We start from the raw sequence: 26,277 nt of genomic DNA, 5'->3' as shown, positions 1-26,277 counted from the left end.
TCGGGCTGAAACTATAGCTACAAGCTATCTAAGGATGGTACTATAGAACGCCACCTCAAGGTAGGCCTAGTGGCGCCATCTCTTGGTCAGGCCGGAAACTTTATCAATCCACCCTCGTACGTTGGCGCATGTCGCAATTTGTTTTTGTAGCCGACGTTGAAAAAGTGTTATTAAAGTTGATCCCCGTGACTGTGATTACCAGCGTGTCTTATGGAATTCACCAGAAGGTAATCTTGAAGCCTGGCGATTAACCACCGTCACATATGGAACAGTTTGTGCCCCGTACCTGGCTAATAGGGTTGTTAAACGATTGGCTAGTGATGAGTGATATGCTTTTCCTAAAGCAAAGGCTATTTTAGAAAATAACCTGTACGTTGATGTTCTCTTCGGCGTTGATACTGTCGAGGAAGCAAGTGAGTTGCGAGTACAGGTTTCACACCTGATGGAACTTGGAGGTTTTCATCTTAGAAAATGGGCCTCAAATAATGAGTGGTTGTTATCTGATTGTGCACAAGGCGATCATGAAAAAGCTTTTTATTTTTTTGCCGGGGAGGATATACAGCTGAAAGTTCTTGGATTACATTGGGATCCTCCCCCTATTAATTTTAAAATTCGAGTAGAGACCACAAACATTGAATAACCTTCAAAAATAAAAATACTTTCGGTAATAGCTAAACTGTACGATCCCTTAGGCTGGCTTTCACCGGTTATAATCGTAGCTAAACGAATGATGCAGTAATTGTAGATTCGTAAACTGGATTGGGACGAATCCCTTCCTGATGATCTAACAAAACATTCGAACAATTCTTATAGTCAACTCAATAGACTTGAAGAGATTCGATTCCCAAGATGGAAAGGTCATCTACAAACTAGCTCAGTGTATGAATTGCATGGATTTTCTGATGTTTCTGCGAGAGCCTATTCCGCCGTAATATACCTCCGCATTTTTCAGGAGAGTGATGAGATACAAGTGGTCCTATTATTTTCTAAAACAAAAGTAGCACCGATTCTAACAGTCACTATACCAATATTAGAGCTATGTGGTGCTCAGTTACTCGCAAAGACATTAAATTATATTATAAATGTTATGGGGTTTCAAAATAGTCCATTATACTCACTCTGATTCACCTATAATTCTAGCATGGCTAAGCAAACATCCTACGACTTGGAAAACTTTTATTTCCAATCGACTAGCTCAAATTCATCATTTGGTTCCAGGAGTCAAGTGGAGGCATATTCCAACTGCAGATAATCCTGCTGATTGCTCTTCTAGGGGACTTACCAGAACAGGTGCTGAATCACCCCTTATGGTGGCGAGGACCACCTTGGTTATCTCATAATTCCGTGGGTTGGCCTAAAACCATACCTCCAATTCCTGAAGAAGTCGATTTAGAAAAAACGCGACCTCTTAAAGCACAATTTTCACATAATGTAGTGAGGGAAAATGTCATTTTACAAGATATGATCAATTATTCAGCTTCTTGGCCCAAATTAATAAGAATTACTACATTTTGTTTGCGTTTTATCAAGGCTTTTCGTAGAAAATGGGGAAAGCAATCGCATTCTGATGAATCACCTCAGTCTCTATCACTCGAGACTTCTGAAATAAAACAAACATCGTTGTTTTGGATACTCTGTTTACAGAAAATCGCTTCCGCAAGTGAAATTCCCACTTTAAACAAGCGAGAACCTATAACCTCTAATTCGCCCTTGAAGGCTTTAAATCCATTCTTGGAAATTTCATGAGTTCTTCGCTTGGGAGGTCGCTTACAACATGCTCCGATCAGTTATGATTAGAAGCACCCCAAAATCCTCCCTACTCATCGAACATCTGAGTTAATTGCCCGGCACGCTCATTTAAGATCCATGCACGGTGGTAATCAATTGACTTTATATACTCTAACGTCAAGGGTTCTGGATAATCGGAGGTCGAAATCTTGTAAAAAGGATCATTCGTCAATGTGTGACATGTGTTCGAGAGCGTGCCGCCATTGCTGGACAATTTAATGGGCAGTTTACCTAACCATAAAACTACAGTCGATACAGGAGTAGATTATGCAGGTCCGTTTCAAATCCGTTTCGCCCCAGGTAGAGGAAATAAAAGCTATAAGGGGTATGTTGCACTTTTTGTTTGCTGTGTTACCAGAGCAATTCATCTGGAACTAGTTTCGGACTATACGTCTCAAGGTTTTTTAGCTGCTTATGAGCGCTTTACATCTCGTTGCGGTATGCCTGCTCATCGTTATAGTGATAATGGCACGACTTTCCAGGGTGCTGATCGAGAGTTAAGGCCTAACCTAACACAATTACGCCGAGATCCTGATATGCTCAATAGTTTATCTATCAAAAGTACTTCTTGGTATTTTTCCCCCTGCTGCTCCTCATTTTGGAGGTTTATGGGAGGAATGTGTCAAGAGTTTAAAACACCACTTACGTAGATGCGTAGACGCTCACACCCTAACGTTTGAAGAATTCACGACGAGTCTCACTCGAATTGAGGCTTGTCTTAATTTTCGACCTATAGGCCCACAATGTGATAATCCTGATGACTTTTCTTATCTTACACCAGGACATTTTTAATAGGAGCTCCTCTTACAAGTCCTCCTGAACCCTCTGTTGAGCAGGTTTCTGAAAACAGATTAACTCGTTGGCAAATTGTTCAACGTATATCTGAAACATTTTGGCACAGGTGGAATGTAGAGTATCTACACTCTTTACAACAACGATGTAAGTGGAGAAGTCCGCATAATAATATAAGAATCAGTAACATGGTAATTATTAGACATGATGCTCTCCCTCCCTCTAAATGGCAATTGGGTCGCATTATTAAATCTTGCGCGGGAAAGGATGGTCTAATTCAAACAGTCAGAATCAAGACTGCCACTTCCGAATACGACCGACCTATATCTAAAGTTTGTTGTCTCTTTCGTCAGTGGAACTGCCGAGTTATCCGATAAATCTTAAACGATCTACGTTACTGAACTTCTTTAAATATCAACACCTATTAAACTACAATGATGTGTTAATTTTTGTTTAATTTAAATATTATGGTGCTGTATAGCGGAGATTTGTGCGTGTGTGTTCTACGAGTCGTTTCAGTTAGTAAGCCAGAGACCGGGAACCGAGTTACATCTCTGTCGGGCAATTAAAATTATACTTTAGTTAGAAAGAAAAAAGTTTGTGATTGAATAGATACTGTATAAAAGACGTTCAATTTTACAATTGCTTTTCACAAGTTATTAAATACTGTTATTTTTTAATTAACAAAAAAAAAGTGAGTAAAATTAGTGAACTTATACATCCTCATATATCCCATAGTTTAAGAGTCTGGATTCCTAAAAATATTGTATTGAGATTTTGGTCGGTTAGAAAAGCGGATATCGTAAAATCATTGTATAATTCAATTTCAATTAACATAATAAAATTATTCATATAATTACAAGTAATTGAAAAAAAATATTCATGAAAATCGGTTAATATTTGCAGTAATAATGTAAGTTTGTAGGGAAAAGAACTTACATTATTACTGCAAATATTAACCGATTTTCATGAATATTTTTTTTAATTACTTGTAATTATATAAATAATTTCATTATGTTAATTGAAATTGAATTATTCAATGATTTCACGATGTTCGCTTTCCTAACTGACCGAAATCTCAAAACAATGCCCGGGTTCATTGGTTCCGGATAATTCGACTCTCTTCAGGGAGTTTACCGACTGGAGTTTGACAAGGGTAAAGAGGCTCGCTGTGGACATCCATGTACAGCTGTTACTGAGCATCACTGCTATTTAAGTTCACGTTTTTCGTTTATTTAACAAAAAGTAAACATTTGATAAAAAAACCGATTTGCTTGCTTCGACAGATGGTTATTTAGATAAGGCATGCAGACCTCACAGATACGATACATAGAACCTGTAAGCTGCAAAGATCCTTCATATTGTAGTTAGATCAGCACATCTATGGAACAAGACACCAAGTTGTTTTATTAGTGTTACTGATCACTTAATCGACTTTTCATCAAAAACTGTATTCTTTAAACAGTACTCACAATAGTAACCGATTTTTATATTTATTTTTGCATTTTACACATAACTTTACTGTATACAATATTATCTAATCATCACTGTTATCTTACTGCGACAAAAGCATACTACCTTGATCAAAAAGTTTCCGGAATTTATTTTTAAAATTAAAAATATAAGTTTATTCTTGAATATTGATGTGGTCCCCTTCAAAGTAAATCCCATCGACTGCCACGCACTTATGCCAGCGCTTGATCCAGCTCTCAAAACATTTTTGATACTCAATTTTCGGTATGCCCATCAGTGCCGTTTTCGATTTTTGTATTATCTCCGATTGGCTGCTAAAACGCGTTCCGCGTAGTGGTTTTTTCAGTCGATCGACCAAAAAAGGCACAGGCAGCTAAATCTAGCGAATTTGATGGCTGCGGAATTGCATTAGTTGAGTTTTTGGTGAGAAACTCACGGATAATGATGGCATTGTGCGACAACACACACGTTGTTGCAAAATTAAATCCATTGCGAAAATCGAAATTAGCAAAAAAAAACAGATGCTCTCAAAATTGCGTTACATTTACAAATGTCAAGCTAGAAAGCTGAAATTCGCAGGGAATACTGTTAAAAGGTGTGACAACCTACAGAAACGAAAAAAATGTGAATCGGACAGCAGGAGGCGCCAGACGGTGATGATTCCCGGAACTTTTTGATCAAGGTGGTATACACAGCTATAAGTTCTAGTATCTGCATCACTTGTTCCTTAGAGGGCTAATAGCCCTACACACTTGATAAACAATTAGAAATTACATCTAATCTTTGAATAGGTAGTGAAAGCAAACCAGTAAAAGAAGATTTGCTATGTCTATGCTTATGGTGATGACGCTCTGGAAGGTAATCTTTGTACACTGTGTTGTTTTGTAGGTTCAGGATTGCTACAGTTCGTGGAATTGTGTCATTTTGTATTATGAGTTAATTTTTTGTTTCAAGATTCATCATTTTAGTTGAAAATTTATATTTGTTGTTGACAATAGAATTATGTTGCAAATTTTTTTTTTAAATTAATTTCTTCAATCGAAATTTTAACTATTCCTGTTTTGATTGCAAATTTATAGTTTTTGTAGTAGAAGTTTCAACTTTTTAGTTGAATGTACATGGATGTTGTTGAAAATTCAACTATGGAGCATTCCTGAACTGTCCCAACTTTCTACAAAAGAGAATTGAATTTTCTATGAGTGATTCCTGAAGGGGTTTTCATGCTCTTTCATTCTATCAAATCTATTGTTTTAAATTTTTCAATTTTTATGAACAAATTGCCATTTAAAATGTTTATTTAACATTTTCTATTCTTTGGGCAGTTTTAATTTTTTTAAAGTATTTTTGAACGAAAGTTTGACTTTTTTCCGATAAAAATCCTGTTTGACATTATGGGACTAAAATAGTTATGTACTAGTTATGCGAAGATATCCGAGCGAAACCCTTCCTCGCGCGCTCGGACAGGTTGCCTAGTCCTGCCGGGGACTTGGTTATACGCATGATTCTCCAGCGAAGCTGCACTAAATTCATCATAATTTATTTAGTTCGTCTTTTTTCGTGCATTATTTACTTCTCTGCACTTGAGGCTTTTTGACTGTTCGGAAACAGATCATTTTCTGTTGCGAATGAAGTTTTTTTCCGTTGCAATTGTCCGTTCTCATTTGGCATAAATGCGTCGTATTTTAGAGTGCCGGGAATTGTAATTGCTTCAGTTAATATAGTTCATGACTTAAACAATCTAAGATGATTGCCATGCTAAAATGCTTCAGTTCGTTTCCATATTTGTAATAAATAACTACTGTAAATATAGCAAAATTTAGTACTCTCCTCCTTCGAGTATAACTTTAAGGTGCTTCAGAAACAAACCTTTTTGTTTCGAAAAAAATGCGTGAGGTTTCAGATTCTTAAGTTTAGTGCAGAGTGCTTCTAAGAAAGCATCAACGCCTGCTATTTCGTTCTTCAAAGTGCTTCGATCACTTTTCTGCCAAACTTGATACGTCGTTGTGTTGAAACTATTCACGTCCAATACATCAGTCAGGTACTTCTGAAAAGTTTGAATGTCAGCACAAGATTCGCATTCAATAAAATGACAAGCGTCAGTGGGTTCACTGCACATGATTTCTTCAAGGCAGTCATGATAATCTGACAGTTGTCTGTCAATTCCCTCAGTTAAATGTTTAATATCAATCGCATTTAACATTAACTTTACGTTTTCATTATAAACGCAGACACAAACATTGTGAGTTCCACTTGCTTCTGAAAGATGGCACACAATCAGTCTCTTCTTTACTTCCTCACGAGTACCATCTAGTTTTTTCGACAGATATGAAATCTTTCTTACCTGGTTTCCGGAAAAGTTAAAACTCCACGCTTGGCAACTAACTCTTTCGCTTTTCTGGCTTTACGTTCAGATGCACCGAATTCTCGTATGATTTATCTGCGACTCTAAGACTTAGGCACAAGGGTGAGTAGACAAATCTTTTCTGAATATGTAGTGCCCTTCTGCTCTAATTTTTCTTTTATTTGACTCAGGACTTCGAGACAAAAAGAAGGATAAACAAATAATAAATGTTGGCTGCTTTTAGCTTTCAGGAGACTGAAGTAAGATTAGAGTAAAGCAGTGCAACGTTTTGCTTGAGACCAAGTAACGAATGAAAATCTAGGTACGTGGATGTCTTTTGTTTTTTGGCCATACACGAGGCCAAATTTAATCCAGCCAAAGAAAGGACGAATTCTGTATAATTTGTTGATATGAATAGTTTAAACTACTGTTCATTGATTTAAGCATTTCACAAGTCTGTTTTATGTGACGGTAATTATGAAAATATACAGCAAAACCTCAAAAAAACATTATGGAGGGGCGAGGGGTGAACGCTCTCTTAAAAAATACTTGTGTTAAACACTATTCTGCTAACTAAGAACAAGAATAGCAATACTCTTGTAATAGTCTCGGGTTCGAATAATCAGTAGACCGACATTTTAAGAATATCAGTTTATTATAAGAAATAATAACAAGTAAAGAATGACGGCTCGACCCGCGTCATTAATTCTATCAAACTGAACGACATTAAACTGAAAGTCGAACAATCGTAACGCTCAATCGCACGAAACATGTGTTTGCTCGAGTTGAAGACACCAGACTGACTCTCGTTCCACTCGCGCACACAAATACCTCCCACTTCGTTGCAGTAGGTACAAAGGCCCGAATGCGTAAGCGGCCGTTTGGCGTTAACACTTGTGTTCCCTAATTTGTTTATAACTGTATGCAAAAATTTTCGATGCATTAAGAACCACTAAAATTAATTTTTGGGAAGTTTCTGTGCCAATAAAAAGTATGTTTGAGTGAATCGAATTTAAACGAAACAACTTCGGTCGGTGCATGGGCTGGACTGGCCGACATGTCCCGGCGCTTGAGGAAGGGTTTCGCTCGGATATCTTTGCATAACTACATAATTTTTTTCAGTCCCAAAATTCCAAACATCATTTTTATCAGAAAAAAATCAAGCTTTTGTTTAAAAGTACTTTAAAAAAATCAAAACTACCCAACGAGTAGAAAATGTTAAAGTAACATTTTTAATGGCAATTTGTTCATAAAAATTAAAAATAATAGATTTCTCATAATGAAAAAGCATGAAAACTCCTCCAGGAATCATTCATAGAAAATTCAATTCTCATTTGTAGAAAGGAAGTTATGACCATTTGAAAATACCCGCTTTGCCCTGGGGATGCAAATTTCACTCCCTGTGGTTCGAGGAGGGATAGTAGTAAAAGTCTATAAATGGGTGGGTATACAACTATCATACAGGCAAACAAACTCGAAAAATTTGAAGGCAGTCGGAAGACATGACTTTTAAAGTTCGGGCAGTTCAGTTAAAAATTCAACTATTTCGTAAAAAATTCAACTTCATGCTTTAAAATTCGTCCCTTTGGTAAGAAATTAAACTGTTTTGTTGAAAGTTAATTAATATAGGTTAAAAAATTATTTATTTAACTGAAGATTTAACTATCGTATTTTTTTTATTGTAAATTTACATTTTTTGCTTTTTCATAGAAGAAGTTTCGTAATGGTAACATTTTAGGAAATTTATTTAATTGATTTAATTAAATGTTCCTCAATTTTAAAATGTCTAATGCAATGTTCCAAGCAATTGTGCGGACGTATACGCGTGAGCGCGCGCGCGTGTGTGGCTGTGTAGGAATGTCACCCTTTTTTGTGAACGATTAAGTTGAAAACAGTGGCAGATAAATTGATGACTTTGCAGGGATTACTTTCACCATTAATATCTTGAAACTGAAAAAAAGCTTGATTCGAGACAATTCGATTGAACTATAATATTGATAAATTTTATGGAAGAGTAAGAAAGATATATGATAATACATAATACTTGAAAAAACGGGTTTTTTACAGAAAAACTTATTTCACTAACATAATTCAAGATTGATGCAAGAACGGAAAAGATTCTTTTATTCGAAGAAAATCGATTAACTTAAGCTATTGATACATTTTACTGAGGAGTAAGGAAGCTATGGTAATGCCTAATATTAAAAAAAACGGTTTTTTATAGTAAAAAGTTTTCACTAACATAATTCAAAATATATGCAAGGACGGAAAAGATTCCTTGATTCGAGGCCAATCTCTGGGATTACAATAGGGGAAAGATTAAACATTTATTTTTACGCATCGAAAATAACAATCTTTTTATAAGAAATTTTAAATTTTTAAATAATTTTTAATGATATTTTCAATGACTTCTGCAATTATAGTATATTGTGCTACGAGTTGGAAAAATGGTTGATGCGGAAAGAATGCGAGTTCACAATCAAACAATCTCCACGAGTGGCACATGCTATTTTGACGCCACGTGAAGGATTATTTAATCACACATTCATGACAGTGCATCACTTTCTCCCACTGTTCCACATCATTTTTCCCACTTGTTAGGATACTTTTCCTCAATAGTTGAGAAAACATGATATTTTTTAACATTTACGTCAACGATTGAGAAATCGCTAATTTTGTCCACTATTTCCGACGAAAAAGTCGTCTTTTTCGCGTAGGCAATGGTATAAAAAAGTCCGAACAAACATTTGAAATCGGTTAATACAGAGTGGTCCAATTGAACTGAAACTTTTTAGAACGATGTATTTTTTTACGTGATTAAATTCAATTTTATTGATGCAATTAAAAAAAAATTTGCAGAACATTTAATGTTACAAATTTATGTCAAATTATCTATATGGTAGCCTTGAGCACGAACTAAGGCTCTGAGTCGGTCGACAAATGAGACGCACGCTACACGAATGCACTCCTGAAGGATCTTCATCCATTCACGAAGAAGGGCTTTCTTGAACACATCAACACTCTGGAATTTTTGTGTGTTGACCTTGGATTGCAAACTGCCCCAAACCGAAAAGTCGTGAATGGATGAAGATCCCGCAGGAACACATTCGTGCAGCGTGCGACACGTTTGTCGACCAACTTAGAGCCATAGTTCGTGTTCAAGGTAGTCATATTGAAAATACGACATAAGTTTCAAAAATTGAAATGTTTCCCATCATTTTCTTTTAATGCTTGAATAAAATGAAATTTTATATAAATAATACAGCGTTCTAAAAAATTGCAGTTTAATTGGGTCATCCTGTATCTTCTGTACTCATTTGTAAATTTACAATTAAAAATTTTTTAAATTAAAAACAAAATTCTGCCTTATTTAGAATTTTTTGAATATGGAAAAAACATGTTTTTTAGATTGATTGTTTCTCGTGGTGTTTATGAAGCACTAAAATCGCAAAAAAATGAAATCCCAGAAAACCTAAATCACGACAAAAGTTTTTTCCGAAAAAGAAAAATCAGAAAAATGTTCTTTGTTTCCAGCTGAATAAACTTTAGGTTCGACATGTGAAACTTTTTTTAAATTCGTGCATATGTCTCAATAAAAAAAAACATGGTTTTGCGCATTTTCGTTCGATTGAAAAGGACCCCCTTCCCTATGAAAGTTATTGGGTTCTAAGGGGGAAATGCAAAGAAAGTCATGGCCTTAAGACACAGGTCATTTTTCAAGGTCATTTAATGTGAACTTGTCATTTATTGCTAATATTCAGCCAATAAAGACTAGATATAAAGAGGAAATCAATATAGAAGCCATAAAGGCAAGGAATAAGAATGACTTAGTAAACAGCCAGCCAATGAAGGAAAATCATGAGAATGATGTTGTCAAGACACGTCCTCCTTGACTCATGACATGCCTTCATTGGCCGGATATTGGCAACATCCTGGACAAATCTTGCCTTCATTGGCAAGATAATTACTAAATCTCGCTCATGTCTTGCCTTCATTGGCTAGATAATGACTAAATGGCACTCATGTCTTGCCTTCATTGGCCGGATATTGTCTAAATTAAGTTCATTTCATGCCTTCATTGGCTAGATATTGACAACATCCAATAACTTTCATGGGGAACATTTTTTTTGCAGAGCGGCAGTTTTCGAGATATTTGGTAATATTTCTTAAAAGGGTTGGATGTTTAAACCACTATGACTCGAAAACTGTCCATTTTCGGACTTTGTGCCCCATAACTGAAATTTTAACTATGCCAGTTTTTATTCAAAATGTATATTTTTTTAGTAGAAGCTTGAACTATTTAGTAGAAAATTGAACTTCTGTGTTAAAAAATTCGTCCCTTGGGCTCAAAATTGAACTGTTTTGTTGCAAATTATTAGTTTAAATATTTGTTTGAAAATTAATTTCTTTAACTGACGATTAAACAACTGCAGTTTTGATTAAAAATTTATATCTTTTAGTAGAAACTTCCACTATTGAGTTCAAAGTAATTGCATTTTTTGGAAAGTTTGAAAGTTTAAAAAATCAACTTTTTTTTAATTCACTAATTTGAGGGAAAATTGATTTATTTTGTTGAAAATTAATTTTTTAAAGTTGAAAGATTAGTTCTTTAACTGAAATTTTAACTATTCCAGTTCTGACTTCCGTTACCAGTACCGATAGAGGATACAAGGTGTTTTTCGAGTGCGATTATTTTTTGGCTGAGGAGAAGTGAAAAGCTGAGTGATAGAAAGTGAAAATTTAAACGGAAAATAAAGAAATTGACAAATGCTGATTTTGAGGTTAGGTTCGCTTGGGTGATATACTGGGCTTCTTGGCAGTAAGTAGGAGTTCGAAGGGTAAGAAGGTAGAAGGAGTTAAATAGATACAAATTGTCAAATGAAATCAGTGTAGGAGAGCGAATTTTTGGAAAAAGTTTTTAAAATTCTGGGGAGGATAGGAAGTGACAGGAGAGGAGGAGGTGAGGCTAAAGGTGAGTTAACAGGGTAGAGTCTTGTCGGTTATGCGCAGTCCACAACGTGATTTCGGAAGAACGCAGAACGAGTTGAATGAGAAGAGCGAAACAAATAGGGATAGCGATAGCAAAGAGAAAGAAGGTAGCGGCGTAGATGAGGCAAGCAGTAAGGGAAGTGCCGATGAGATGTTTACTACGCCTCTGCATCCCGTAGCAATGGCAGAATCGAGATGAGGAAGGGGGCATAGGCGCGGGAGGCCCACTAATTTAGAAAGACTTGGATCGAAATCGGGAAGCTCGGGGTCGCACGATTTGTTGCACAGGTGGCAACAGTCGGCGAGCGCGATTAGCAGCGAGAGCGTCAATAGCGAAGGGGAAAAACGGGGGATGATAAAAGGAAAATAGAGCGGGCGGGGGAAGAAGCGGAGAGGGGCAATGACTTAAAAAAGGTTAGGAAAAAAGAGACTGATTGTCGTTAAAAGAAGAATGGAAGGGGAGCAGAGAGCGAAAAGGAAGAATCGAATGGAAGAAGATTTGGGTCGATGAAGTAAAAGAACTGAGAGAGGGTGTGAAACGGATAGTCAATGAAGGGGACAAAGAGCATGAAAAGGGAAATGTATGAGTCGCGGGGGGGGGGGGGGAAACCGACAAGAGGATCTGAATGAAAGGAATAAAGGAGATAAGCATAAAAAGAGCGACGTGCAAGTAGCATTCTGGAACGTGTCAGGACTAAAAAAAACAAGACAAAAGGATTTTTGGAGAAGTGCAGAAATGTGATGTGATAATAATAAATGAGACGTGGGGGGATGAGAAAGAGTGGAAATGCTTGAACAGAATATTACCGAAAGCATATGAGTGGAAGATGCAAGCAGCAAGAAAGGAGCACGTGAAAGGAAGAGGAATGGGTGGTATGGTCTCAGGGGTAAGAAAGGAACTGGTGGTAGAGGAAGAAAAAAGAGAATATATAGAAGAAAAGGATGGAACAATGGTTAGAAGAATAAAATTAGAGAAAGTTATTGTGTGTGTAGTATGTGTTTACAGAAGAAGAGAAGAAGAGGGAGGATGGAGAACAATAAGGAAATGGATAGAGGAGAAAGAGGAAAGGCTGGTCCTAGTAGGAGGGGATTTGAATGCATGGACCGGCGAACAAGGGGGAGAAGTATGGGATACAGAAAAGGAGGTATTTATAAGAAAATCGAAACAAAAGGAAACGGATCGGGAGGGTAGGAGACTACTGGAGATACTGAGAGGTGGGATGGTTCATTTGTAACGGCAATACAAGAGGAGATGAAGAAGGTGAATATACGTACGCGGGTGTAGGGGACACCGTAATAGATTACATTCTGGCAGAAGAAAGAAGGAGGCTGATGGTTAGAATGGAAGTGGGCATATGGGGGAGGAAAAGTTGAGAGAATTTAGAGAAAAAATAGACAACGAGGAGATATGGGTTCGGGAAGAGGAAGGAGTTGACACACTGCTAGAAAAACTTAAAAGGAGCGATAAATAAGGTAAGGGAAGAGGTGAAACCGAGAGAAAAAGAAGAGGGATTTAGGAGAGGCTGGTGGGATGATGAATGCAGGGAAAGCTAAGATAGGATGAAGGAGAGTGTAAGGAAATGGAGGAAAGGGGAATTGGAAAAAGGAGAACTCAACAGGAGAGATAGAGAGCACGAAAGATTGATAAAGGAGAAAAGACAGAAGGAGAAAGAAAGGTACATGACAGAGGTAGAGAAGGCAGTAAAAGAAGGGAGGGAATGGGAGTGATAAATGGGGAAAGGGGAGGTAGGAAGGGTAAAAATGAAGAAATAGGAATGAAAGAGTGGACAAAGCACTTCAAGGGGCTGCTAGCAGGAGCGGAATATAGGGTAAATGGAGAAGGAAGAAAAGTGGTCGCTGGGGACGAGGAAATTGAAAACGACATTAGTAGGGATGAGGTGACTGTGACGATTGCAAGGTTGAAAAGAAACAAGGCAACAGGGGAAGATGGCTTGGAAAATGAAGTACTGAAATATAGAGGATTAGGGGTGAGGGAAGAGATGTGGAGGATTTGCAACAAGGTATGGAAAGAAGGGTTGCCGGAGAAGTGGAAGACAGGGCTGGTAGTACCGTTGATTAAGAAAGGAGAAGGCAAAAAGGTGGAGGAAAATAGAGGTATCACACTCATGTCCGTGGGATATAAAATTTATGTGGAAGTGCTTAGAAGCAGGTTGGAAAGACAGGTGGAACAGAAGGGAAGTATACCACACAACCAAACGGGGTTTAGAAAAGGGATGGGGACCATAGATAACGTCTACGTGTTCAACTATCTAGTCAATAGGAACCTAGGAATTAGACTGCTGGGCAGCTCTTTGCTCATCTGGTCAGCGATGCTTATCAAGTGATCAAAAGCCGATCACGTAGAGGTGGCTGCACCTAAGGGCTCCTCTGCCAGCTCTAGCAAACCAACCCACCATATGTAGGACCAGCTTACAAACTGATATTTTGATTGAAATTTGGCAGAGCATGTCTAGAAAGTAACGTCCATCTTATGATGTCACAACTAGCATCACTGCCACATCCTCGGGAGGCTGCTTCAGTGACTAAGTTAACTGTCTGTTCGAATGCTACCCTGTAGCTCGGAAATACGTTGAAGTATCATTCTGGCACAGTGTTGTCAGGAAGTGAAAGTTTGTCAATGAGATCTTTGCTCGATATCTTCGTTACAACTCGTGTATGGTAATAGAAACATCAGTTACTTTCCAAAGAACCATTTATATGTAATCATTGACCTCAAAATTCAGCCGAGGAACTAAGATGTTCCAAAGAAAGACATTTTCAAATGTTTGAAATTAGACTGAAAAATATTTTGGGTTATATGAAAATAGAAGAAAACTCCTAGTTTTTTGTTTTGAAACAAAAAATAATAATTAGTAGGACTACGCATTTCTAGCAAAATTGTCATTAAATGTACTGCTCAACATAGAACATTGACGGTGCCTTACCTAAATCTTATTGCATTTCTGCAAAGAATTGTCTCTGTCATATTCCATTTTTAATATTCTTTTAGTAACAGTTAATAACTAATTATTAATTAATGATAAATAAATTGTCATCATTAATAAATGATTAATTTCATTATTGATAATTTATTACTTTATAATAAAGTATGAAAAATGGCCAATTTTAATTTAGTTTTAATTATTATATTAAATTTCAAAAATTATTAATTAATTTAATTTCTAGCAATTTTTTTATATAAATAATATTAATATAATCACTTTTAATTATTAATTATTGAGGTACAATCTCTGATGATATAGCAGATAATTAATTAGTAACTATTTAGTTACTAATGAATTATAGAAAATTACGAATTTTAATCATTATTACTAATTGTTACGTAAGCGGGACGATGGTCGTGGTAACTAAGGCGTAGGCTTTGGACCCACTCCTTCGGCTTGCGGGTTCGATTCCCGCCTAGCACTCTGGAAGAGTCTCGGCGGCCCATGCGGTGAACACTAGCCCAGCAAGGGAGTTGTTCATCTCCGGAGAGTCGTGGGACCGGTACCTCTAGAGAAAAAGGTTTTCTCTAAATACTTAAAACTGTTGTCTTGGTGGTTCGGAACCCACCTTAAACTGTAGGTCCCTCTTCCACCACCATGTAAGTGTGTGAGGTGTGTGTAAAGGAATAGAGAAGAAGGTGCAAGAAAAATGTAAATCCTTAGGGGACACATTAGAAGCTTCCACTTCTAATTGTTACGTTTTATTCAAAGCGATGGAAAAGAACTCGAAATCCATATAATTAGTTTTAGAAAAATAACAACTCTCATTTATTTAACATTCGATTACGTGGATACTTTTCATAGCGAGACGAATGATTAACGCTTCTATCGGTCAGACGAAATACCGTGTACTACTGATAAACTCAATTTAGGAAAAGCAGTAACGTAGCACGCAAAACAAGAATCCCTAAACTTAAAGAATATAACAGTCTCCCCTTTTTAATTTGTTATTCTGCTTTAAATGAAATCATTCTTAAAAGATACTATCCTGTTTACAAATAAGATGAACCTACTATCTGCAAATAAATCGTTGTAGTAGTTAATCTTTTCTGCTATGAATTCATGCAGAGCAACGGAGAGGGTCTGGCGTTACTTGTGCAGATGCTTTGTCCTTGACAATTGGATTTTCTTTCATATTGTCTTTCTTATTGTTGACTTCTGGACTACAACTTAATAATTGATTTGAATAACATTTCCAAATTAAACCGTCTGCTTCGACTTCGAATGTAAATCCCGGCACGATTTCTCTTGTTATAATTCCCGGTTTCCATCTAGGCTCTTTCTTTCGATAATCTCGTGCCGCTACTGAATCTCCTTCAGAAAAATTAATTTTCCTCCCCCCTGAGCTATTGCGCATTTGCCTTTTTTGGTAATCGGTCATTCGATTCTCTACTGAAGAAGGACGCAAAAGTGAAAGTCGAGTTTTCAGTTCTCGACCAAACATCAGGATAGCTGGAGATTTGTTTGTAGCCGTATGAGGTGTACTCCGGTAGTCAAAAAAGAATTTTATAGTTGCAGCTTTCAGCGTTAAATCATCTTTCGTCATGCTATTTACCTTTCTTTTAAATGTATCAAAAAAATTTGCCGCTACCCCGTTTGTAGCAGGAAAATGTGGAGGCGTTGTGCTATACCGAATTCTTCCTGGACATAATGAATGCTTTTGGCCATTTTGAACGACTGTCAAGGATAACTAGTATCATTTTATTACACATGGGTCCAAGGAAATCGGCATGAACTCGATGCCACGGATTTGTTGGCCATTTACATACGGTCAAAGCAACTTTTGGCGGACTTTTCCTATTTTATAAACATGGTAAACATTATTCATTGATTTCTTCAATTTCCCGGTCAATTTCTGGCCACCACAAAAAAGATCTAGCTAACGATTTCATGCGAGTCACGCAAAATGACTAGCATGAAGTTTTTTCAAAACTACATGTCTCGGTTTTGGAGGAATGATTACACTTTGATCCCATAAAAGATACTGATTGTCCACATTCAACGAATCTCTTTCATTCCATAATATTTTAATATCATCGTTTGGTGTTCTTTCAGGCCAACCATCTCTGCAGTAAAGGGTTATTTTAATTAGTATTTCATCTTGAAGAGTTGCTTTTTGGACCCTTTTACAATCAAGTGTAGCAAAATAAAAAACTTCAATTTCATTTTGATATGTATAATCCGTATCGTCCAAATTAGCAAATGATTTAGGAACTTCTTCATCTTCGTGAGGCAAAAGGAGTCGGCTAAGCCAATCAGCATAGTTTTGATTTCCTCGAATGTGTTTGATTTCATATCTCAGATACCGACAATGTGCGACTTGCAAAAGATATTGGCTTATCTATGTTTCCAGGAAAACGATGAGCCAATATCGAATTTATGCCATTCGGCAAAACATCGCAAGTCAACAACAGTGGTCGCATTGGATCAATGGGACTAAAATTTTATCAGACGTGAATTATAATTCCACTTGCTTAAATGCTTTTTCGTTTTGTGTAGTCCGTTCAAATTTCGCCTTCTTGACACATCTATTTCGACAGTCATAAACGGGCTGCATTTTCTGAGAATAAATGTTAATAAATACCGCTAGATTTGTTGCTGATCTAATGAAACTACGCAATTGTGTTATATTTTTGGGTGAATGTGCCTTTCGTACATTAGCCATTTTTTCTTCCAGAGGCGAGATTCCATTTTTATCAATTTTCTAGCCCAAATATTTTATTTCTGGTTGGAAAGATATACATTTGTTAAATTTTAAATTCAGACTTGTTTCAATTCAATGCTTGAATATTTCCCGCACCCTTTCCCAATGTTGCTTTATTTCCTTTGCCGAAATCAAAACGTCTTAAAAAAATATCACTCCCAGAATGACCAAAAGTAAAGTAGTCATAATTCTGTACAATATTTGTAAACTCTTTAATCTCTCTATTTCAACTTCTATTTTTGGACGCAAAGCTATAGCTGGATGCCTAGGTTGGCGAAAAGAGGTTTGGCATCAGCTTATAATTTAAGAGTTAATTCTCCTTTTGTGAATTTACTTATGCCTGGCTCGAATATATCAGAATATTCTTTACGAATTTTTTCTACTTCCGTTTCCTTATTTGCGCTTATCGCCCTAATTTTTGAGTTTTCGGATTTTTCGAATTTTAAAGGCCACATTCCAAAAAAAATTAGCCAGTTTCTCCCAATTATGGGATTACTTCCATTTTTTACTACAATTAAAATGTGTTGCACTTGAATTTTGTTTCTTACAATTTTTACTTCTATATATCTGAGACCAGACAGTGGTGTTTTATCATATGAGAGCAGACCAAATTCTGACTTTTAAGTGGTATTTTTGAGAAATTTCTCTCGCAACATTCGTTCGATATTACGGAAACGGCGGCACCGGAAACTATTTTCATGTTTAATAAAACATGATTAGCTATACTTACAAAATTTTGTATATTACCCTCTCTTTTGTACATTACTATTTTGCACATTTTGTATATATGACCTTGTTCGCCACATTCACTACAATATTTATTTTTCAATATGTGCTGAAACTTTGGATGATTTATTCCACCGCAGCAAAAACACCCCTTATTATCCTTGGATGAATATGGTGAATTGCTAGAATCTTAATTTGGATTCATCTGCTGACCAGAAGGAGCCCTAGTTGTGCCCATTCCAACACATTGTCAGTCCTTGCCTCTGCATCTCGGTGATCGTTTCCATGATCCTTGCGATTTTGCTTACATGAAATTTTTTGATGAACTTGGTTTCTTTTTAGAATTATCAGTATTTTTAGACGTAGTTTTTGTTTAATGATGTTTAGGAATCTGCTATTTCTACTGTCTTCGCAAGCTTCAAAAGATCTTGTAATTCTTTATCAGATGCCTTCAGTAATTCATATTGCTGCGGAATTACATTTCTTCGCCTTTCAAATATCGTCAATAGACAATTGAGTTTTCGCTTCGAAATTAAAATGTTCGAAAACCTCAAAGATTTCGGACTTACATAATTCGTAAATCCATGTTATTTTCCCATCTTTTATAGCTGTATTTATTGCTGTGCAGTTTAGCATTCCGATGCAAAAATTGCTTTAATCCTCGTCTCCACTGTTGCGATTTATTCTAAGCATTAGGAAAAGAACTTTCGATTACATTGACACTTTTCGTAGCGAGACGAATGATTAAACGCTCCTATCGATAAGACGGAATACCGTGTACTACTGATAAACACAATTTAGGTAAAGCAATAACGTAGCACGCATAACAAGAATCCCTAAACTTAAAGGATATTACAATAAGCACTAAGAATATTATTTAGTTCATGTGGACAGGCAGCAAATCGACAATCAGTCACCATGACGAGAAAAACATTTTTTGGTAATGTGAAGGATGCATTCGTCTGAATGGTATTTCCTTGGCGATTATCTAGACCTCTGAATAGTCTCAAAGAAGTGATGAGGGATATCAGCAATGGAATACTTTAAGTATGAATGTCACAATTTCTAGGAATTTCTTCGTTGTTTTCTCAGTTGAAATGTCTAATCTTAGAATTATGTTAACACAGGTCAACCAGCGAGCTTTGTTCAGTTTGCCAGGGAGCGTCAAGGCAAGCCATTCCGGGCATGCTTAGGAGTCAAGGGCCTGGGATATCTGGAACAAGTACCTCAGATCCTTACTGAGTTTTCCGAGCTCTTCTGGATTTTGATAAGGCAAGTCACACTTTATTGGTTTAAATAACACAATTGTAAGCTTCACAGTTAGGTAGTTTTAAACCTATGGGACCTTTGTGAGGATGCGGACTTGATGTAGTGCCTTCAATATGCATGAAGAGAGCTTGGAATGGCAGTTCAGTGAAATGCGAAAAACAAACAGCCCGTAGCATAGGTTTTCATGTTACTTAAATGAAACTTTATCAAAAACATATTTTTTAAATCCCAGTATTTATATGCGTCTCCATATTATGAATTTTCTACGCAATTAAGTATAGTTAAAGATTTAATTGCTCAAAGCTCTGTAGGCTTTCAGGTACACATTCTCATTGTGATACTCGATATACGGGCTCAACTTTTTACAGACATTTTAAATGTATATTTATTTTCTGAATAACCTTACAATAATTCCCTATCTCGCGTAGTTATGCTAAAAATAGGATTTTTGTTGCAATATTATTTTTGACGAATAAAAAAAATTTACTGCAAGTTTTCTTTTAGATTTCTTAGGTATCTCGCGCCTTTTGCCGTAATATTAAAATTCTGAATTTTTGAATATCAATTTCGGTAAAAACATTCAAAACGAGGAGTTCTGTCAAAAATTGCAAACAATGGTCTCTGAGGAATTCTCAAAATTTCAATCAAGTCCAGTTTGGGTTTAGATGTTCTGTCTCGAGGCTTGGTCAATAACATGCATACCTCATAATTAGCAGAACTGTCCTCATCTTTGTCCTTAGCTCCTGCCTCATGGTCGCCGAAGTACTGGCTGTCATTTGAAAACAAATGTAAAGAAGCATTTGCATCAGATGACTTAGAAATGGAATCTCAAGTCTTACTCTTACATGTACATTCAGCTCTTTTAATACATTTTTTTGTCAGAGCTAAATCAACTAACCCGATGCGACCCATTCTTGGACCTCTCTGGACAAACAGAAACTGATGGTCAAGAACAGGAACCTTTTTGATCCTTGGACAAGTACATGCAGAAAAGTCAGAATATTTATAGAAGGATGTCAAAAAATGTGGGGTCTGTTCTGTAAAATATGTCAATTTATCATCCTTTGTTTTCTGAATTAGGGGTTGACTGTTTAAAACTTTCTTTATGATAATGTATTCATCATGGCAACGTATAATTAGTTGAATTATTCTGTTATGAGTTAATGTTGGAATAGATGATTTACCCCAAGTAACATCTAGTTTCATTACAACATGTTGGACTACATCAAAAATTTAGCTAGTTGTTACTTTCAGAGGTTAAGCCAATTTGCCGCCGAACTTTTAGACAGCAAAGGAGAAAATCTTTCTTTGTTGGGAGTTTAACTTCGTCAAAATGGTCCAAGTTTTCATTGAAAAGCGGGCAATGGTTTGCACAACGAAAAACGAACTTCGAACGTGACATTCTGTTTATTAAATAAAACGCTGTCCAAATCAAATGCAGTTAAAACAGGGCTTGAGTACTGAGGAACCAATAGTTTCTATGAAACTGGCGAACAAAGAAGCGAAATGAGATGTGTGTGATCTGCAGTAATGCAAACGTGAAAAGCCAAATCGACAACGGCAGGCGTGCAAGTTAAGAATATCCGGCTCGTCTGGAGAATGACAGTTGGGGCTGGGGGACTTCTAAAAACGCCTTCTTTTCCGACACCAGAGAAGGCATCCTTGACCCCCAAAGGCATATAACTTGCATTTTTAGGCTTGAATGTCAATTTTTAACACAAGTGACATCTACTAACCCAAAAATATGACCGCTTTAACAGAACTAAAATTAATAACATTTTTGGAGTTTTAGTCCAAAAAAATTATGAAGCACAAATTTAAAATCCGCAAAAAAAACTGAGCGTATACGAAAAAAATCACTTGGGCCTGGCTAGGCCCATAACATGAGTACACTCCTGAATAGGTTATCAGGAAAGCTACAATTTGCATTAAAAAAGGATTTTTCCATTTTTGGGGTTTTATGGATATTCTACACATTATTAATATAAACTTTGCAATACTTGACGATATTCTACCTACAATCAGCTATTGAATACTTTTTTTTTTAAATTCTAAACATATCGATTTTAAAAGTTTCGCTGTTCTAGATGAAAACGTTTAAAATAAACTTTGTTCCGATCAATGATTCTAACGACTGGAGGCGAACCAATTTTCCGGGGAAAAACGATTACTCTGGCAGAATTATGCTATACATGAATAGTCGATATATTTAACACTGTTAATGATTACACAAGAGATTAGAAATAAGTAATTCGCGCAAACCGTGTTTTGTACTAAGTTTTTCCATTCGAAAATAACGCCCATAATTAATTTCGCAAGACATTAGGATTAAACGATCTCGTTCTCGCTAAGAACACAATTCCATTCTCGCATCCATTCAACACTCCTCCTCGCTGATCGCTCGTTCGTTACGCCCTCTATACTGTTAACTACTTCGGCTCGAATATTTCATTTCATGTTTAATAATCAATGGGCCATCCGATTATTCAACTCGTCCGCAAGTTCATGTATTAACAAGGAACTATTCGACGCTTTTACAAATCAATAACATAACATTTAGGACCTGGCCGGACGCGCTCAGCACGAGTCTCCGCAATTCACTTGGAGTCAGAATCTTTGGAGTTTCTGTGGCAGTTCGCTGAGTCTTGACCTTCTTTGCTTGTGTGTTCGTATAGTGAGTCAAATTCCTCGTCCTGAAGATGTTCAATGTCTTCTTAAAAAAGCCAAAATTTTAATTGGCTTGTGTCAGTAGTTGTAGCATAAAGGTGTTCTTTTTTGATGGTACTCAGGTTTGCTACTTTTGAGCCCTAGTAGTCACAAACGGACCCACATGATCTATACGTATCAAGGAGAAGGGGCGAGTGCCCGACTGCACTTGAGTAGAAAAAATATTTTACGCAGCTGCGATCGTGCTGACGCACATAACAACTCATACCTGGGTAGAAATAATTTTCACAAAATTTCAGTTTTACGGCGTAGTTTTGATCGACGGGCGCACGACTAAGAGCGTAAACGTGTAGCATTTTGTCACCTTACCCGTGCACTATATCAAACGTGTAATGTGAGATTAAATTTGCCCAACGAATAATCTGCGGATTCTTTGTTTTCTGTGTGTTAAGATACACTAGTGCTCTACAATCTGTAATAATTCTTAAAGAAATATTTACCAGCCAAGTGCCTAATCGCGTTGCCGTCCAAACAATCGCCAATAAATCGATCTTACTTGAATGATACCTCTACTATGGTTCGCTAGCACGGCCACTTATCGCATACACAAGATGATACTTTGAGTAGTTGTCTTGTCCATTTGAAGGAGCATTGCGACTAAACCCATTGCGCTTGCGTCCCTATGCAGTACCGTTTCGCACTTCGCATTATAAGCTTGTAATAACGGCTGTTGAACCAATTCTGCGCGCAAAGTATGAAACGCTAGACTGTTGATTTCTCCCATGATAAATGGCACGACTTCTTTTATTAAATCATACAAAGCGCTGGAAATATGTGCAAACTTGTAAACGTATTTTCAGAAAAAACTCGCTAAACTTAAAAAGCGAAGTAATTCATGCGCATCCTTCTGTATAGGATAGCCGAGCATTGCTTGTAATAACTTTTTGTCGGGTTTTATGCTTTTGGCGGAAATCTGGTTTCCAAGACAGGTGACTCAATGATCAAAAAATAACACTTTTCAAAATTTTTGTTTAAACCCGCATTTAATAACGCTTCTAATACCAATATTAAACGAGTTTTTAAGTCCGCTTCTGAGTTGCCTAAAATTAATATATCGTTTAAGTAAAAGAAAGCTTCAAGTTTTCGCAGATGACCCAATAATTGGTACATAAGCTTTAAGAAAAAGGGGACATTCATTAGCCCGAATACCATTCAAGTAAACTCTCCAGTTTCATCGGGGGTGATGAATGTCGTCTTTGTCCTGGCCTCCTGAGTTAAAGGGACCTGCATGTACCCTTGAGCCAAGTCTAAGGTTATAAAAAATGTACAATCTCCGATCAAACCTAGATGGCCATCTAAATGTGGAAAAAGGTGATGCATTCTGATCGTTTGTTGATTTAATTTACAAAAATCTACAACAAGTCGCGGATTCACATTCTTTTCACACAGGGAGACTGTTTTCTTTTTCAGTGATATCCATTTCTATAAGCGAGGTACATCTGATCTCGCACATTTCAAAAGAGATAGTATTTCGATACGCATTTAAAGTCTCTAATAAATCGTTCATGTCATCAGCTGCGCTATCTTCAATATCCAAATCTGCTACGGTGATTGGAGATTTCTTCCTGGTAGAAACATCTCGATAAAGAATGTACGATGCCTTTGCTTCGAAGATAGCAGTACCTTTATTTACAGGCACTTCGTTGTTGCTCAAATTGAAGAGCAGTATTTCAAGGTAGCCACGACCAATACTAACCACCTTTACACAACCAAGTTGCTTGAGGTAACAATTTACACTCCGCACTAGAACTAAATTGATCAACACCAGAGCTTGAAGCCTGGAGCTCATACGCAAACGCATAATTAATTTTGGAGAATTGAAGGTTGTTGCCAGATTTACGATAGTTGATCGTGGGATGATCCGTGAAAGTACAACCAACGCGGATTCTGACATCTTAATGATCATCTCGAACAATATCGATAGTGACCTCTTGCACGTCTCTGCAACAATGGTCACGTCGGTTTTAAAACTGCCTAGGGATTCTGTTTTGTAGTAAAGATGACCCCAACACTTAAATGACACCTTCGCGTTGTCAATTTCGATATTTAAGGTTCGCGGTAACGAAATCGGTGCCAGACAATCGGAGCTTCCCATGTAGATGAGACCACTCACTTCACAACCGCTAACAGATACCCTTTTCAGATATTTAATTAAGGTATGATCTGTATCAACAATAGACACACGACACGTTTCAGGTTTACAAACAGCAGCTGGAGTGGCTTGTGAACTGTGGGACTGGTTATGTCTTTTTTGACCATACTTCTTGCAGCTTTCTACTTTCTGAGGTTCTGGACAATTCTTGGAGATGTGACAGATGTAACGATGGACTCCTATCTAGATGTCGAAGCTGATCTCCAGCGCTTCCCTCCTTACATTTAAGTAGTTTTCTGTTTTCGATGATTGAGAAGATTCTGTCTTCGGTCGGTCGTGTGATCTGTTTAATTTGTCTCTCGGACTCCATCTTCCCTTTCCACGTCCAATATTTGTTTTATTTAAACCTTCTCAAAATTGTTGGTGAAAAGCCTCTAAATATTCTGCTATGTGGCCGCCTGCCGCTTCTTTCCCATCCATGATGCTCTAGGATTTAGGATTGCAGTGCAATCGTACGATACTTAGATGAAAAATCAAGTGCTAATCCCACTTCTGATGTTAAACGTCCAAAATAAACTTAGTACCAATGACTGATGCTAACGACTGGAGGCGAAAGAATCTCTGGGGAGAAATTATGACTCTGGCAGAATTATGATTCAAATGAATAGTCAATATATATATAACACTGTTAATGATTACACAAGAGATTATAAATAAGTAATTCGCGAGAATCGTGTTTCGTTTTAAGTTTTTCCGATCTAAAATAACGCCTGTAATTAATTACGCACGACTTTTGCTTTATTTTAAGAATTGCAAGTAGCTTATGTGAATTTCAAATTGAACATGTTGACAATTTTAAGCATTACTCACCCCCACATTTTCTTTTTGTACTTCTCACCGAGTGATTTTAATGTATTAATGTAGCTTTTCCTGCATTCTGACTGGCAGTCCAAGATATGAGGTAGAACTGAAACAACGCAAAGAGGTTTATCCTCACATGCCTTCCTTAAACTACCTTCACTCGTAATTTGCGTAATTTCCGGAGCTGGAATGCTTTCAGTTAACTTTTCCAGAGCCCAGTTAACAATTTCACTGCTCGTACGACCTCCGTCGTATTCACCAGAAGATTCCTTGTACTTTTTGCCTGATGCAAAGAACTTAATGGTAGGGTAGCTATTTATTCCATACTCACTGGCCTAAAATATTTAAATAAGAATGTTATAAATTGCCGAATTTGAGACACTTAACCTTAATCCTATTCAATCTAAAATAAATAAAAAAATATTTTCAAGTGGAAAATTATTTTAGAATGTAACCTTCATTGTGTTTGAAGTAGCATCGAGAGCACCTAGCTTAACTTTTCCCTTGAGTTCCGTGGCCGCGGTTGCCCAATGAGGTGCCAAATTTTTGCAGTGCCCACACCAAGGAGCGAAGAATTCGACCAACCACATGTCTTCTGATCCGATAACCAATTTGTCAAAATTTTCATCAGTCAGTTCAATAACATCTTTAGTGTCTTTAGGCTGTGAATGAACAGAAAAAACTTTAACATTATAGTCAAATATTATGTTATAATTTAATTGAAGACATGAGAATGATAACTAGATAAAGATCATTTGACGCTGGTACCTAAATAAAAAATAAAAGAATAAGATTGAGATGTCAACTACGAATGGCCACTCTGATACCTTGAATTTAATATTTAAAATACTAATTAATTTATTTACCTTGTTTGTCCCACCCTTCTGACCGCCCAAAACACCGCGAACTTTTTGAGAGACTGCATTTAATGCAGCATTTACAATGTCAGCGGCTGTTCGTGGTCCATTATAATCTTCTGCGTTTGTTTGGCCTTTGCTGAAAATTTTTATAGTGGGAAAGCCTCGAATGTTGTATTTTCCTCCCAATGATTTGTGGTCATCGCCATTCACGGCACCAACTTTCACCACACCCTGAGAAGTTATTATTATTATTGATTATTCTTCGTTACTATCATTATGGTAATGTTTTGACAGGCTTAAGATGTGTACTGTCCAACATGTCGACGGCATTTTTTATTAGAGTTGGATTTTATTTTTGTTATATAACACGGGGCTGTCCCGGTATATATTATCAGTAAAGAACGCATTTTATAATGAGTGACTCCCTCGGTTGGGAAGAGAGTAATGTGAGGAAGGGGCTATAGAATTTTTAGAGAAGGTAGTAAAGCACTCTTAGTGCCGCATTGTGCTTTTGAATGTAGGTCGTTCCCACATGAGTGAGACTTAAAATTAGGCGACGCTATACTAAAGCAGAAATGACCCCTCCTTGACATGCCAAAATGAAACCCTCCGTGTCCGATTGCAATGCAGGTGATTTAATGAAAGCAACA

At 36.9% G+C, this 26,277-nt stretch overlaps 1 protein-coding gene across 1 annotated transcript in view; it reads right to left on the bottom strand.

Moving 5' to 3' along the window:
* Positions 1 to 26,277, bottom strand: part of LOC117167198 (protein disulfide-isomerase A6 homolog) — a 62,580-nt gene that overhangs the window by 12,019 nt on the left and 24,284 nt on the right. Inside the window, exons 3-5 of the mRNA XM_033351930.1 lie at positions 25,634 to 25,858; positions 25,223 to 25,429; positions 24,777 to 25,102 (exon numbers count right to left, since the gene is read on the bottom strand). Coding sequence (XP_033207821.1) covers positions 24,777 to 25,102; positions 25,223 to 25,429; positions 25,634 to 25,858 — 758 coding nt within the window. The remainder of the gene's footprint in view (positions 1 to 24,776; positions 25,103 to 25,222; positions 25,430 to 25,633; positions 25,859 to 26,277) is intronic.

The sequence above is a fragment of the Belonocnema kinseyi genome, chromosome 2 (assembly GCF_010883055.1).
Source record: "Belonocnema kinseyi isolate 2016_QV_RU_SX_M_011 chromosome 2, B_treatae_v1, whole genome shotgun sequence".
NCBI classification, from domain to species: Eukaryota; Metazoa; Arthropoda; class Insecta; order Hymenoptera; family Cynipidae; genus Belonocnema; species Belonocnema kinseyi.
This window is presented reverse-complemented; position numbering and strand designations above follow the sequence as displayed.